Source organism: Talpa occidentalis, unplaced genomic scaffold (assembly GCF_014898055.3).
Source record: "Talpa occidentalis isolate TD23 unplaced genomic scaffold, MPIMG_talOcc4v2.1 talOcc4.11, whole genome shotgun sequence".
NCBI lineage: Eukaryota > Metazoa > Chordata > Mammalia > Eulipotyphla > Talpidae > Talpa > Talpa occidentalis.
This window is the reverse complement of record NW_023601104.1, coordinates 39,832,513-39,848,842: the sequence shown is the minus strand read 5'-3', so window position 1 is coordinate 39,848,842 and position 16,330 is coordinate 39,832,513. Positions and strand designations below refer to the sequence as shown.

General features: G+C 40.8%; 1 protein-coding gene across 6 annotated transcripts in view; it reads left to right on the top strand.

Moving 5' to 3' along the window:
• Positions 1-16,330, top strand: part of CHD8 (chromodomain helicase DNA binding protein 8) — a 62,596-nt gene that overhangs the window by 15,556 nt on the left and 30,710 nt on the right. For 3 of the 6 annotated variants that reach the window (XM_037503010.2, XM_037503011.2, XM_037503009.2), the window contains exons 2-5: positions 5,798-6,855; positions 7,725-8,099; positions 8,791-9,176; positions 10,454-10,568. In XM_037503010.2, the coding sequence (XP_037358907.1) occupies positions 6,013-6,855; positions 7,725-8,099; positions 8,791-9,176; positions 10,454-10,568 (1,719 nt within the window). In that variant the 5' untranslated portion in view covers positions 5,798-6,012. Of the gene's footprint in view, positions 1-658; positions 762-5,797; positions 6,856-7,724; positions 8,100-8,790; positions 9,177-10,453; positions 10,569-16,330 lie in introns of those variants that run through there. The other 3 variants (XM_054689088.1, XM_037503014.2, XM_037503012.2) reach the window with 3 other exon arrangements.

The window sequence follows — 16,330 nt, the reverse complement described above, 5'->3', positions numbered from 1 at the left end:
TGTGCTGAAGGATCAGGTTTGGAGTGAGTGTGTGCTCTGGAGGGGGAGAGGGCTGGGACTTGTTAAGAGGGCAACTGGGATTACTTTCCAAAAAGTGATACAGCTGCCCAAGGGTTGGAGTGTGAAGAATACAAGCCAGCATTGTGTGTTGTGGCAGAATTAGCGCTTTATCTTTTCGGAGTGAAAGGCCTCATATTCCAGCAACCGGTCCGACTCACCCCCATGACCTGGCCCCTTATTAATGAGTAGTGGGATAAGGTATGATCGCTCCAGCACAGTGTTGACAGGGCTGCTGGAAGGCAGGGGATTCAGAGGGAGGCGGAGTTGACCTAGTGTGGAGCCCTCCCTCCCGAGTTTACGCTCTTTGGTGTGCAGAATACAGTGTAGATAGTGGGGAATTTAGTCCCTGCTAGTAGTTTCCCGCAGCATGAGACCGTTCCTCCGACTAGCCCCCCCCCCCCTTTTTTTTTTTTTTTTTTTTCCAAGCAAACTGCAGGCTTCGCCTCGGCCCTAGAAACCGGATAGGCCTCTCCGTGCGCTCTCAACCTAACTCGCGGTGGCGGGGGGGAGGGGGAAGTTCTTTTTTGGTCCCACCCCTTGCGCTGGTTTGCGTCCTGGCGCTTCTGGTGAGTGGCAGCCCAGTTTAGCCAATGAGGATGCGGGGCAGGCAGGCGCATCATGGTAGGTTGTACAGGAGGAGGGGGAAACTGGTGCTGGAGAGACAGCGAGAGGGGCGAACCGGCCCCCCACGGCCGCTGCAGGTAAAGGCACCTCTCTTCCCCAGCTGGGGTGAGGCACAGTTCTTTTTCTCCTTCGGGGCTTGTTGGGCCTTCTCAACTGTAGCTTCCGCCCTAACATTGCTCCCACCCGGGCATCCACATCCCCCCTCCCCCCGCATCTTCCCGTCTTAGCCATTCCCACCCTGGAGGGCACCCCGCTAGCTCCCTCCTTCAAGTGCATGTACCTCATCTCCATTTTTGGGGCGCCAGTTGCCTGAAATCTCCCGCCTCTGCTGTGTGGGCCTTATTGGCACCAACCCCGGCAGTATGAGCAGGTAATGTACTCTGGTCCCCGCCACCCCCACCCCCAGTCGCGCTTCCCTCTCCATCAACCCCTCACTTCTTTACCTTGTCTCTTCCTTTCTTCCAATGAGTACATAATTTCTGTAGTTTCTCTTTTACCCCCTGAACGTACGTACACGCCTTTAGCTTTCATAGTTGCTTATTTTGCTTTCCCTATTAATTCAGGAGGGTTCATGAGCCATGTTTGCCCCCAAATATCCATACCCCAGATTGAGGTGTGAGTGCCTTTCCTTCAGTAATTGGGGAAACAGTAATAGAGTAACCGTACATTTGGCAGTGAGGATGGGAAAAGTAGAGAAAATGGCCTAGGATCTTGATCTTCAAAAAATGTAGGGCTCCAAGTTAATAGTTCCATTTCTTATGGCTTGTGTCTTTCCACCCTGATCCCTTGCTGAACCTAAATGTGATTACAGTTACTTTCCATATTTGTTTTCAATTCCTTTATAAGATTTGAAGCGCTTTCAGTCTTACAAATATCTCCATGGCACATTTTTTAAATCTTTCTCTTTTAAAATCATGTTGGCGATTTTCATTTTAGATCTAATTTTTGTCCCCCAAAGAATTTCTCATTTAAATTAGACTGCTTCTACCCGTCTTGTGTTTCAATAACATGTGTTTATGTCTATCTGCAGATGATCCTCTTGAAAGGATACAGTTTCCAATAACAAGATTTATACTTTGAAGTAAAATAGTTTATTCTTTTTTGAATCTTTGAACAGTTAGAGGTTAAGTGGGCATGGGTGATACTTTGTTACAGTGCTGGTTATTTGTCACTATAATATTCATTCATTATCTTCTAAAAGGATGGTTGTACAGAAAAATCTGTAAATGGAGGGTGGATGTCTGTAGCTAAGTTTATGTAATTTTATCTGTTGGACAACAGGACTGATCTCTGTCCAGTGTTTCTCATCCATCATAGACAATAAACTATGATAAACTCCCTTTTGAGAGACCATAAGAAATCTTATCCCACCACAGAGATGTTGATAACCCTTCCAAGTCAGACATGCTTCTTTCTCTGCAGCCACCCCTCCCTTACCTATCCACCCTTTGTATGTTTCTTTTTTAGATTATCACTGGCCAGGATGTTGTGTAGTTTTACTGAATATAAATAATCTGAACATCACACTTGATGTTTTTCTTTTCCATTTAATAAATACAAAACTATGACACTGAGTACCATTTCACATATTGAGATATTTGTAAGATATTTTACATATACCATCCAACCCCTGATTGAGAAGCACTGCTTTATTAAAAGGTCTGGGATGCTGAACCCAGATGGAAAAATATAGAATTAAAAGTATAATTAAAAGAATTTTTGAAGAATTAAAATTAGAACAAAGCTCCTTATGATTGGAGAAACAAGGTGTTGTCAAAATGGACATGGAAGGGGAGACATATAAAATAAGGATGAGAGTTGAGACTCTAGGTTTCCAGACCAAACCAAGAAGAACTGCATCATTAAAGGTGGTAAAGCTGCAGCAGAACATGTTTATACTTAGTCTGAGGAAAATTTCCCCCTTTAAGGAGATGAAGTGAAAGACTATTATTGATCAGTATAGAATACTTCCTTAGTATTAACGGCTTGTTGGAGGGGGCGGTTTATAGATGAATGGCCTTGGGTTTTAACCTTAACTGAATAGTTTGTTCATTTCTTCTTCTCTGCTCCCCCAAGCCTTCTGTCACTAGTCTGGTCATTAGTTTGGAGTTACAGAAAATGATTAAATACAAACATTAAACTGTTTTTCTTTTGAGCTCATATATGTGTTTTTCTTTGGCGGAAATAGTAGGCCTAAATTGGCTTTTCATTCTCAATATTATAGAAGTCTGGTATAACTTCTTTATGGAGGTAGTTGCTTTACTTGGTGCTATCTAAGTCCTTCATAAATTTAAAGGCTGCTTAACATCTGTTTATTTTCACTACGAGGATTTAAACCATAGAAAAGGAATTCATGGGATAGAGGAGCTTGGTAGAGTAGCCCTCATGTGGATACACCCAGGATAATCTACAAATAGGAGTGGAAGGAGGGTGAAGAAAGTTGAAGGTATGATGGGAGAAAGTTTAATCTTTTGAAAGTTGTGAGGTAGAAAAGAAGTAGAAAACTAGATTTAAAAGTATATATAAGATGAATTGGGTCAGTAGAAGTGAGTTGAAGGGACGAGACTGATAAGTAGTGGTACTTGATGGTGTGGCATTAAATCATTGGTGAGGTTTTTAATTTATTGTTCCTAAACTAAACCAGAAGAAGCATAAATTTGCCCAAATATTTGGAAGGGGGATAAATGATAAATGCATTGACCTTTAAAAATTTATACTTCAGTTATATGGGAGAAAGGAATTATTTCAGAAACTGTAAACCTTGTTTCTACCATTGAAAATGAGACCTTTCTCTGTCTGAGATTAGGCCACTATGGAGAGAAGGACGAGCATTTGGATAGGTTAAATAGCAAGAAGTCATGGAAAAGATAAAATGCCCCATGCAGGAAAAGCTAAGTTACAAACTATTACCAGCATAAACTTACAGTAAGTGGAAATTTTCACTATAGATTTTATGTGATACTTAACTGGAGATGTTAGTATAACTTCTCTGAAAGTATTAGGTGATAAAAGATGACAGGTGGCAAAGTAGGACATAACTTGAAGCAAGTTGATGTTAATGTTGAAAATTTACAAAATGAGTAGATTTTTATTAACTCAAGAAATAACCATAACTTTTCTGATTACCTTTTTGAGTAACTCTGAAATAGGTATTCCATAGGAGAGAATGAAATGAGTTTAGCCTGGATGAGAAGTGATGAGGCTTCTGAGTGAGATGTGAAAAGTATATAAATTTGTTTAACATAGATGGAGATACCATGTATACTTAGTACATTTGATTGACTTGCCAACTACTGATGAATCTATTCATCTTAACTATGTTTGAGTTTTCTGACATTATATTGTTTTAAAAGATAAAACATTATATTGTTTTAAAAGATAACTGGAATGAGTTAGGAAGGGGAATACATTTGAGAGTTGTGTGGAAAATGTTTAGTGAAGTCTGTACTATGTAAATGACATTTTATTTCTCTGGTATCCTCTAAAAGTTAGGAGAAATGGTCTCATGTAAAATTTTCCAGATGTGAAGTCAAATATTGACATCCTATACAAAGAACAGATACTGTTTTTCATATAGTTTAACTTTGTGGTCATATACTAATTCCTTGCCTTAGGTTTTGTTTTTTGTTTTTGTTTTTGCCATTATTTTCGTGAACTTATAGCCCAGGTATTGTTTCAGTCACTTGTATGGCAACTTTTAAAAGTAGGAATCTTTCTATTGTTTCATCTTACAATCAGGGTATGCTGTTGAGATTCTCTAAACAGTTCACTCCGGATAGTACAAACAAATAAGTATATTAATTCATTAATTTTTTTTGAATAGCTACTGTGTTTACAATATCCTGTTGGTCTTAGCTCTTCACAGATAAGTAAAACCTGGTCCCTACCATCCGGGAACTTTCTGTCTCTTGAGGCTGGGCCACCATGCAGAATTATGCAGGGTGTGCATTGCACATATTCATGATCATTATTGATAATATGTTTAGTATGACAATTTTCCAGTAGATGGCAGACAGGCATCTTGAGGAGCAGACAGCTCTTTGTAAATTGCACAAAGGAGCCATTTCAGCCTTCACAGAATATGGACTAGAGAGACTCATCATTTTAGTAAAATAAATACAAGTGCTGTAATTAAGGTACAAGCAATGCCATGGGTAAAGAAGGTAAGGGGACCAAGACAGCATTAATTACTCTATTGTTAAAAGGGCAGAGATTCAGGACTTATCTTATGGAGTAGAAGACCTTTGATGGTGGGCGAGATTTCAACTGGGAGAAATGTTTGGGTACAGGAAAGTTTCAAGCAGAAACTGTGGCATAAAAGGCAAAGTCAGTAGCTGGGAGTCACATTAAGGAAACTAGCTGGACTGCAGTGAAACGATGTGAGTGAAGTTGGGAATGTAAGTAGGAAATATAAATGGGGACCCATTTCTACTAAAATATGGAAAGCTTCAAGTCGCTTGCAGAGGACGTTTTTGCTCTTAATAGGAGAAGGGGACAGGGGACTTAAGAACAGAAATGCTATATATAGATGATATGTTAACTAGAATAAAGTTGGCAAACCTTCCTGGAAAAATTATACTGTAAGCCTGTTGCAGTATTTTTCTCTGCTCACCCCCCATACTATGAGTTTAGTTAAAAGGTTGTTATTTTTGCCAGTAGTAAGTCAAAGTGTCTAAAATACAAGGGAAATTCATAAAATAAAATATATGCAGAAATCTTTGTGTACATTCACTGAAATGCTGAAGTAAGTTGCTAACTTCTGCCAGTTTAAGACCTCGAAATAGAAGGTAAATGAATATCACATCTTCTGATTTCTACCTAAGAATGATAATTTTCAAATGAAATGGACAAAGACAGCTGAATGCTGTTGACAGAAGCTTCAAAGTGTGTAGGTGGAAGAGCCCAGAAAAGGGGTGGTTTGTTTCGTTTTTCTTTTTCAGTCTTAATTTTGAAGCAGAAATGTTGGTGTTTTCTCTACTGGGTCTCTGTCCTCATATTACTTCAAATTTCCCTCACATTATTATTTTGATGTCATTTGATTAAGGTTAGTACCTAAGAAATGTTCCCTGAGGTCACCTACTTTGCTCATTTTCCATTTGTCTTCCCACAACAGGAGTTCCACCATCTTCCTCTGAAGACCTAGCCATCTTGCTCCATGAAGGTCAGGACAATCTGACATGCACTTGTTTCTTGGTTCTTTACCTGAAGAGTAGTCCTCTTTCACTGTGTACATTTTTTTCTTAATAGGGGAGGGGAGGGGAGAACCAGTACCCCCCCTCCCCTTCCCTCCCTAGATCTTGGGGAAGTACCCTCCATTGCTTTCCCAAGATGGCAGACCCCATCATGGATCTGTTTGATGACCCAAATTTATTTGGCTTGGACTCTCTGACTGATGACAGCTTCAACCAGGTCACACAAGACCCCATTGAGGAAGCTCTTGGACTGCCAAGCTCTCTGGACTCCTTGGATCAGATGAACCAAGACGGTGGAGGTGGCGATGTGGGCAATTCATCAGCAAGTGACTTGGTCCCCCCACCAGAGGAGACAACCCCCACAGAACTTCCCAAAGAATCAACAGTTCCAGCTCCAGAGTCTTTAACTTTGCATGATTATACCACTCAGCCCGTCAGCCAGGAGCAGCCAGCCCAACCTGTCTTACAGACATCGACGCCAACATCAGGACTTTTGCAGGTCTCCAAGAACCAGGAGATCCTGAGCCAAGGGAATCCTTTCATGGGTGTCTCTGCCACAGCTGTCTCCTCTAGTAGTGCTGGAGGACAAACACCTCAGTCAACCCCTAAGATTGTTATCCTTAAGGCCCCACCAAGCTCCTCAGTCACTGGTGCCCATGTGGCACAAATTCAGGCCCAAGGTATCACCAGCACAGCTCAGCCCCTGGTGGCTGGCACAGCCAATGGTGGAAAAGTCACTTTTACCAAAGTGCTAACCGGCACTCCCCTTCGACCAGGTGTTTCCATTGTCTCTGGTAATACAGTGTTGGCCGCCAAGGTCCCTGGGAACCAGGCTACTGTTCAGCGCATTGTCCAGCCCAGCCGACCAGTAAAGCAGCTGGTCCTACAGCCAGTTAAGGGTTCAGCTCCTGCTGGAAACCCTGGGGCCACAGGGCCCCCACTGAAGCCTGCAGTTACACTGACCTCTACACCTGCCCAGGTGACTTGAGTGAAAGGGGGAGGTGAATTTTGGTTTAGTAGAGGGCCCAGCAACTGTGTGAGAGAGCACGCATGAGAGTTATCCCCGGGAAATCCTGTTTAAATTCCGTATTTACTTTTTATCAGTTAGTATTGGCAACCACATACTTACTAGGTGAAAGCAGTTAATGTTAGCATTTTTTGAGCTCTTACTACATATTTACATTGCCTAGCTGGTGCTGAACAAGACAGACATAGCCACTGTCCTTAGAGAGCTCACAGTCTGCCAGGAAAGGTAGACATTAAGCAAGAATTCACAGTAATAGATAAATTTTGATGAGAATTATAGGATGCTGTGGGAACATGGAGTCATTTTTTGGGGAAAAAAAGTATATAAGACTTACAGAACTATGTATAACTTTCTCCTGTTCTTAATACAAAAATGTCCTTCTACATTGCCCAGTGAAAAGGATAGTTTCTATTATAAGAAAGTAAAGGCTCTAGCCTCTGAATAAAGGGCCAAATGGGTTTTGGGAGGAAAGAGAGGAAAGATATTAAGACCAGTGGGAAGAAGCTCCAAGAAGGTGGTGGATTTTCATCCAATATAGAGACTTTTGTTCTCACAGATTTCAAAAGCATTGAAAGGACTACCTGAGAAGATAATGTGTCTTCTATCAGGAACTTTTAAAAGTAGACTTGCTACCTAATTGGCAGAGGTGTTATAGAAAAGATTATATCAGTACAGATAGGAGGATGATCAAAATAAATTGTACCGTATCTTCTGACCCTTAGTTTTTACGATTCTAGGATGAGGAAAGCTGGTGTAAATATTTAAGGGTATACCATCCTTTAATGTTGTGTCTCTCTTGCAATTTGCTTTTTTTACTCTAGGGTGAGTCGAAACGCATCACTCTGGTCCTCCAGCAGCCACAATCTGGAGGTCCCCAAGGAGGACACCGGCATGTCGTGCTAGGGAGTCTACCAGGCAAGATAGTGTTACAGGGCAACCAGCTGGCAGCCCTGACTCAAGCCAAGAATGCCCAGGGACAACCTGCCAAAGTAGTAACTATTCAGCTGCAGGTACAGCAGCCACAGCAGAAAATCCAGATAGTACCACAACCACCATCATCACAGCCCCAGCCCCAGCAGCCACCCTCAACCCAACCCGTGACACTCTCCTCTGTGCAGCAGGCTCAGATAATGGGACCAGGACAGAGCCCAGGACAAAGACTTTCAGTACCACTCAAGGTTGTGCTGCAGCCACAGGTGAGACTTCCCTAGTTAGGAAAGAAAACAAATCTCTTAGTACCTTGTTCTTAATCCTCAGCAGCTACTTGTTGAATATGGGGCCAGTTTAGGTTTATACTTCTGAACTGAGATACAGACTTTTACTTCTACCCATGGAAATCTTGTTTCAGTTGTATCATGAAAAAATTTGGGGGTTATTTGGTTTGGGATAGAGATCATTTATCTAGTATTTATCCTTGAACTATCTCAATTATAATCCTTTCTTAATATCCTTATAAAATAAAAATGATATAAAATAAATAGCCTCTCATATAAAAGATAAACATAAGGTCTCAGAGAGATCACTTATCTCACCCCAGAGAGAGCTAATGGTAGGCCAGGAGTGGAATTTGAACTTTGTTACTTTTACGCCACAGAAACTATGGGCTATGTTGGTTGAATTTTTTTTCCTAAAACAGTTAAGAGATGGGTATTGATACTAGGAACATAAATAAAGGATATTGAAGTTTAGTTGGCAGAATTCTTGCCTTTTCTCACTTCCCACCAAGGACAATTTTTGTGTTAATGTGTCTAGGTTCAGTAAGACTCAGTCTGAGTCTTGATTTTGAGGAATTAGCTAAAGTTTCTAGCCTACCTCCTTTAGGTCTAGGTTTTATTTAGGTCACTTAGTTACAAGGATGGTGAAATTTTAGTGTCTTTATTTCTCCAGGCTGGCTCTTCACAAGGGGCCTCTTCCGGGCTCTCTGTAGTTAAAGTTCTAAGTGCCAGTGAAGTAGCAGCTCTATCATCACCAGCAAGCTCTGCTGCTCATACGGGGGGCAAGACAGGAATGGAGGAAAACCGCAGGCTGGAACACCAGAAAAAGCAAGAGAAAGCAAATCGGATTGTAGCAGAAGCCATTGCTAGGGCCCGTGCCCGGGGTGAGCAGAACATACCTCGAGTCCTAAATGAGGATGAATTGCCCAGTGTTCGGCCTGAGGAAGAAGGTGAAAAGAAACGGCGGAAGAAGAGCAGTGGGGAAAGACTCAAGGAAGAAAAGCCAAAGAAGAATAAAACATCTGGTACCTCTAAAACTAAAGGCAAGAGTAAGCTAAAGTAAGTACTACCTCTTGCTTCTTTAATGGAACATTAAAAGACATTGTGCTCATTTTAAAATTAGAGTTGAGAGGAACCACATATATTTAACAGATACATAATTTAAGGTGACCTATGTATCATGAAAGAATATGAACTTTTCTGTGTTCCAATGCTAATATTACTTATTAAACAGTTGGAAATTAGCATGTTTGAAAGAAACAGTAAGACATGGGAAAGAGCTAGTTGCCTGGGGGATCATACTTAAAAAGCTGTGGCTATGCTTGTATGTATTTATCCTGATTTTGTATTACTCTAGTGTGAAAGATTTCCCACTACTCTAACACCCACACCAGTAAAAGCTGTTGGAGACATTGTTTCCCTGTTCTTGCATCTCATCTCTGAACTAGAAAAGGTTTCAGCAGCCACTCTCTACCTGAAGCAGTGTTGACAGAACCTTGACTTGACTTGCCACATAATTCTTTTTTTTTTTTTAAAGATTTATTTATTTATACAAGCACTGGGTACAGTCAGAAGTGCGGGAGGGTGAGAGAATTCACCAGAGCCAAAGCGGGGAACAGAACAGGCAGACAGACGGAGGACACTGCTGAGGGGAGCAGCGGGCGGCAGGAGAGGTCTGCGCGCCATGTGGGACCCTTGCCTGTGGCCCGGGATTGAACCAGCGCTGCAGAGGCTGCAGGCAGCTTCGCAGCCCAGCGCTCAACCACTTCGCCACCGGAGAGGCCCGCCACATAATTCTTGTCACAACTGCATGGTCCACTTTCCTTTCTGTGTTATGTGGCTTCACTCCTTTCTTCCATGTTTTTTTTTTATGCTCCTTCTCCCTAGGATTTTTTAGACTTTGTGCTATGTTTAAGATTTAGGACTTCTCAATTACAAGTTTCATACCTGTTATCTTATTTGATCTTTAATAACGGTTAGACCAGGTATTACCAATGCTTACAAATAAGGAAATTAACACTAGTGACAGAACAGGCACTAAAAAAGCTTTGTAGTTCTTAGTCCAGTGTTTGTTCTGTTGTCTTATGCTACCTTCCTTCGGGTACTTGTGAATACAGTGGTAGCAAGGATTTGTTGTACCGGGTGTAAAGATCAGTCCAGTGGATTAGAAACCCTAATATCTTTTCAAACATCCTACTTAATAGCTGTGTGTCCCACACACTGAAGATCTAGACATTTATATCTGGAAATTTCATATATGATGGTTTAGATTCTATTTTCTTAATTGTAAATTTTCCTTCCCCTCGCTGAAAATGAATTTGATTTTTCCTTTTTAGCACCATCACTCCTGTTGTGGGTAAGAAAAGAAAACGTAATACCTCATCTGATAATTCAGATGTGGAAGTCATGCCTGCACAATCACCCCGGGAAGATGAAGAAAGCAGCATCCAGGTAAAATGATCCCTAAAGAACCTGGAAGAGAATCATGTTTACTTCTGACAGACAAATCAGGAATAGATACTGAGAGATTATAAGCATGTACACATTTTAGTAGTTTTTCTAAGCCTACGAATAGGCCTAAAAGGTAAAAGAGGTAGGACTTGGTCATGATCATGTCTTTTAAATTTTGTCTTCTTATGCAAAGAGCATATTATTATAAAAATTACATTTCCCTAAATTCCAATTTTAAAAACTAAGCAAATAAGAAATCGAGTAATGATTATTGTTATGGCCAAGTCAGGACTTTGGTTTGTCTTACATCTGTCCAGCTATCCCCTTTTCCCTTTTCTTTTTTACACTCGGGGTTCTGACTCTGAACTGGGGTGCTTAGGCACAAAATTTTCCTACTTTTTTTTTTTTTTTTTTAAGATTTTATTTATTTATGCATACAAGAGCTGGGGTATAGGCCAGAGATGAGGAGGTTGGGGGAGTGAGAGGACTCACCAGAGACAGAGTAGGGAGCAGAACAGGCGGAAATACACTGCTGAGGGGAGCAGCGGGTGAGATAGGAGAGGTCTGCTGCGCCATGTAGGTCATCTCCCTGGCAGGGGATTCAACTCGTGCTGTAGTGCCAATAGCTTCATAGTGCTGAGACTTAACCCCTTGCACCACCAGGGAGGCCTCAGTTTTCCCTGCCTTTTGAAGATAAGAGACATTGTAAGACCAGAAAAATTTAGTCTTCTCTCTCTGATTGTTGCCTTATGACACCATCTTTGGCTCTAGTTTCCAACCATAAAAAGAACTAGAATGAAAATTCAGGACACCCATGGTACCCAAGTAGCTCTACTAACCTGGGTTCATTAATGTATTTAGCTTTGTCTCAATTCCCTGTTGCTGGTGGAGGTTTGAACCTTAGTTACCTCTTTATTAATACTTACAGGTATCTCTCCTTTTCATATACATTCAGTACATTTACAGACTGATATTTTGAGTTCATGTGGAGCAAGTTAACATGTGAAAATAGCCAAGACATTTTTGAAAAGGAAAATAAGGCAAAAATTTGATTTAATAAATATTAAGATATATTATGAAACAATAATTACCAAGAGTTTGGAATAAGAGAAGAAATAACAGTCTAGTAAAAAATAATAGTCTAGAAATAGACTTAAATAGTTACAAAAATGCCATTTTAAATCAGTGGAGCGAAAGAGTATTTAATAAATGTTAGGAAGATTGGGTACACATTTACAAAAAAATAAAACTTGATTTGTTGTGTCACTCATTAAAACCAAACCAAAAAAATTCTAGTTCAGGTGATGCTTTAAATGTAAAAATTAAAATGAATTTTCTATTGTATGTTGATGAAATTTTAAATTATCAAGTAAGTTAGATCTTACTATGGAGGGTATTAAAATTCAGAATTATAAAGGAAAAGATTGATATCTTTTTTTTTTTAAGATTTATTTATTTATTTATACAAGCACTGGGTATGGTAGAAGCGCGGGAGGGTGAGAGAATTCACCAGTGCCAGAGTGGGGAACAGAACTGGCAGACTGACGAAATATACTGCTGAGGGGAGCAGCAGGCACGGCAGGAGAGTTCTGTGCTCCATGTGGGACCCTCGCCTGTGGCCGGGGATCGAACCAGCGCTGCAGAGGCTGTGGGCAGCTTTGCAGCCCAGCGCTCAACCACTGCGCCACCAGGGGAGAGCCAAAGATTGATACCTTTATATAAAAGTGTGATGCATATAGAACAGCAACAAATTCCATAAGCTGCATAGTAGTTAAGAGCCCATTCTCTGGAACAAGATTTCTTGGATTCTCATCTTTACCATTTAGTAACATTGTCACTTCAGGCAAGTTCACTTAACCTTGGTACCTCAATTTCCTCATTTCTAAAATGCAAGTAATAATAACCAACCAAGTAGGATTATTAGGAAGATTAAATATAAATGTTAAAAAACACATACACCAGTACTAAGCTCGTACTAAAAACTCATAGTAAGAATAATATATATGTTTGTTAAATAAAAGTGTCAATGAAGTGTTAATAATAAAGAAACAAACTGAGAACAAATCTTTGTACTACAAGAAATATAAAGTTTAGTAAAATTTAAAAAGTGCATTAGTTTGCTAGGGCTGCCATAACAAAATATACCACAAAATATATGGCTTAACAACAGAAATTTATTTTCTTATGTTCTGAATGCTAAAATTTCAAGATCAAGGGTTCAGCAATTTTGGTTCCTCTAAGAGCCCTTCTCCTGGCTTGAGTGTGGCCACCCTGATTGCGTCCCTCCATGGTCTTTCCCCAGTTGTCTACATCCCTTAGTACCTTTTTGTGTGTTAAAATTGCTTTGCCTTACTATAATACCAGTCGAATTGAATGAGGACCCATCCTAAAAGCCTTGTTTTAACTTAATCGTTTCTTTAAAAATCTGTGTCCAGTTGCAATCACATTTTGATATAATGGGGGTTAAAATTTCAGTATAAGAATATTGGGGAATGCAGTTCAGCCTATAGCAGTGATGATGCCACCATTGGTATGGAGTTAAGGAACAGACACTACACACAGTTGATGGCAGGAAGTGGTGAGGCAATGTTTTTTTGTTGTCAGTGTGTGCATATAAAATGTCCTTTGACTCAGTGATCCTGCACCAAGGAAACTGATAAATACATTCTCAGAAGTATGCAGTGAAGCATGTATTGCTGTGGCAGAATTATCCAAATATTTAATGTCTGTTACGGAAAAGAAAGACAATCATGAAAAGCCATACAATAGAATACTACATGGCAATTAAAAACAGTGAAGTAGGGCCTCCCCGGTGGCGCAGCGGTTGAGCGCTGGGTTGCGAAGCTGCCCGCAGCCTCTGCAGTGCCGGTTCGATCCCTGACTGCTCCCCGGCCACCAGAGGAGGGTCCCACATGGCGCGCAGACCTCTCCTGCCGCCCGCTGCTCCTCTCAGCAGTGTACTTCGGTCCTTCTGCCTGCTCTGCTCCCCACTCTGGCTCTGGTGAATTCTCTCACCCTCCCGCGCTTCTGACTGTACCCAGTGCTTGTATAAACAAAAAACAAACAAACAAATAAATAAAACATGCCTCTATTAAAAAAAAAAAAAAGTTAAAAAAAAAAAAAACAGTGAAGTAGAACACAGTATGCTAATGTGGAAAACATCTCCATATTAAATGAAAAGACCTAGATGTAGACTAGTATGTATAAAATCTCTTTAAAGACCTAGATGTAGACTAGTATGTATAAAATCTCTTTAATAACTTTTAAAGAGTGAGTGTGTATGCATAAGCATATACATATACACCCTTTTTTTCCTCCTGGTAGAATGAACAAGCAGTTTTTAAGACTACGTTTCTTTGAGAAGAGAGAGGGGTTAAAGGGTAAATGGGTCATGATTATTGTTCTTTTGAGTTTTGTTCTTCAGAACTATCCATGTACCTGACCATTTACCATTTTATTTTAATATATATGGATGAGCAAAATGACTAACAGTTTGAAAAAGCAGACTTTATTAAAGTCTTCAAATCTACCTTCCAAACTTACAGTCCCCAGTTCTTTTCCTAGAAGCAACCTCTTACCACTTCTTCTGTTTTTTTTTCATGAGTACTCTACTTTTCCTTTCATTTCATGTTAGTAGTCCATATATATGCTTTTGGTTTTTCTTCTCTACCAGTACATCTTGGAGATTGTTCTTTATCAGGAGAGATAGGTCTTGGGGCTTCCCCGGGGGCGCAGCGGGTTGAACGCAGTTTGCTGTGAAGCTGACCGCAGCTTCTACAGCACACGTTCAATTCCCAGCCAGCTAGGGAGATCCCCACATGGTGCAGCAGACCTCTCCTGTCTTGCCCGCTGCTCCCCTCAGCAGTGTCTTCGTTCCGTCTGCCTGTTCTGCTCCCCGCTCTGTCTCTGGGTGAATTCTCTCACCCTCCCACTCCTCTGGCCAGTACCCCCGTACCTGTATAAATAAATAAATCTTAAAAAAAAAAAAAGATAGAGCTATGCCATTCTTCCCCTACCTTTTTGTTATGAAAATTTTGAAGCGAAAAGCAGGGATTATTTTATGAAGTCCCATTTTCCCATTTTCTTACCTCAATTCTTAACAGCTATCTCATTATCATGTCCCTTCCTAAATTATTTTACACAATCCAAGTAATTTTAATGTCTCTTAAACTTTATAAAAATATACTAAGATTACTCTATGATGGATGTAATGTAATTTAAATAATACAGAAAAACGTAAAGTAGAAAATAGAAATTCTCTTGTAATCCCACTGGCTAGACCTGACTACCAATAGTTCATGTATCTTCTCAGACTTTTTTTTAATGTGGTAGAATATACACACAATGAAATGTACATAGGTTTTGTTTGTGTTCTTTGGTGAGCTTTCACAAATGTATATATCCAAGTGACCACCACTCAAATCAAAATAAAGAGCCTTTCCATTACACTAAATGGTTCCCTTATACAGTCTTCCAGTCACTTCATCCCCTCTCCCATAGGCAGTCATTGTTCTGATTTCTACTACTATAGATTCATCTATTACTATAGATGAACTTCCTATAAATGAAATTATATAATATGTGCTTTTGGATCTTCTTGTAGCATAGTGGCTTTGAGAGTCATTCATGCTGTTGAATGTATCAGTAGTTCATTCTTATTTTTCGTGAGAATTTTTTTATGAGTATATCACAATGTTTATCCACTCACTTTTTTTTTTTTTTTTTAAAGGACCCAGGTTTTTGGGGTCAGATGCATATTTATTTATTTATTTATTTATTCATTCATTTATTTATTTTTAAGATTTATCTATTTATTTATACAGGCACAAGCACTGGGTATAGTCAGAAGCGCGGGAGGGTAAGAATTCACCAGAGCCAGAGCGGGGAGCAGAGCAGGCAGAAGGACGGAAGTACACTGCTGAGGGGAGCAGCGGGCTGCAGGAGAGGTCTGCGTGCCATGTGGGACCCTCCTCAGGTGGCCGGGGAGCAGCCGGGGATCGAACCGGTGCCGCAGAGGCTGCGGGCAGCTTCGCAACCCAGCGCTCAACCGCTGCGCCACCGGGGAGGCCCCTCACTTTTTTTTTTTTTTAAAGATTTATTTATTCATTCAAGAGCTAGGATACAGGCCAGAGATGCAGGGGGTGAGAGGATTCACCAGAGACAGAGTGGGGAACAGAACAGGCAGATTAACCGAAGTACACTGCTGAGGGGAGCAGCGGGCGAGTCAGGAGAGGTCTGCTTTGCCATGTGGGTTGCTCCCCGGCCGGCCAGGGATCCAACTTGTGCTGCCGAGGCTTCGGATTGCTTCATAGTGCGGTGCTCAACCCCCTGCTCCACCAGGGAGGCCCTGTCCATTCACTCTTTATCCATGGACATTGTGGTTGTTTACACTTTAGAGCTATTATGAATAAGGCTGAAATGAACAGTTTTACTGCAGGAACTTATTACAAGTGCCATGGAGCTATTATGAATATAGTACAAGACATAGGTTATCATTTCTCATGGATAAATGCCTGAGAATGGAATTGATAAGACTGTAGGATAGTTAAACATATAAACATAAAATTTTGGGACCTCCCTGGTGGTGAGGTTAAGCACAGCACTGTGAATCTGTTTGCAGCCTCTGCAGCATGAATTCGATCCTCAGCCAGGGAGCTACCCACATGGTGCAGCAAACCTCTCCTGTCTTGCCCACTACTCCCCTCAGCAATGTATTTCAGGCAGTCCACCTGTTCTGTTCCCCACTCTGTCTTTGGTGAATC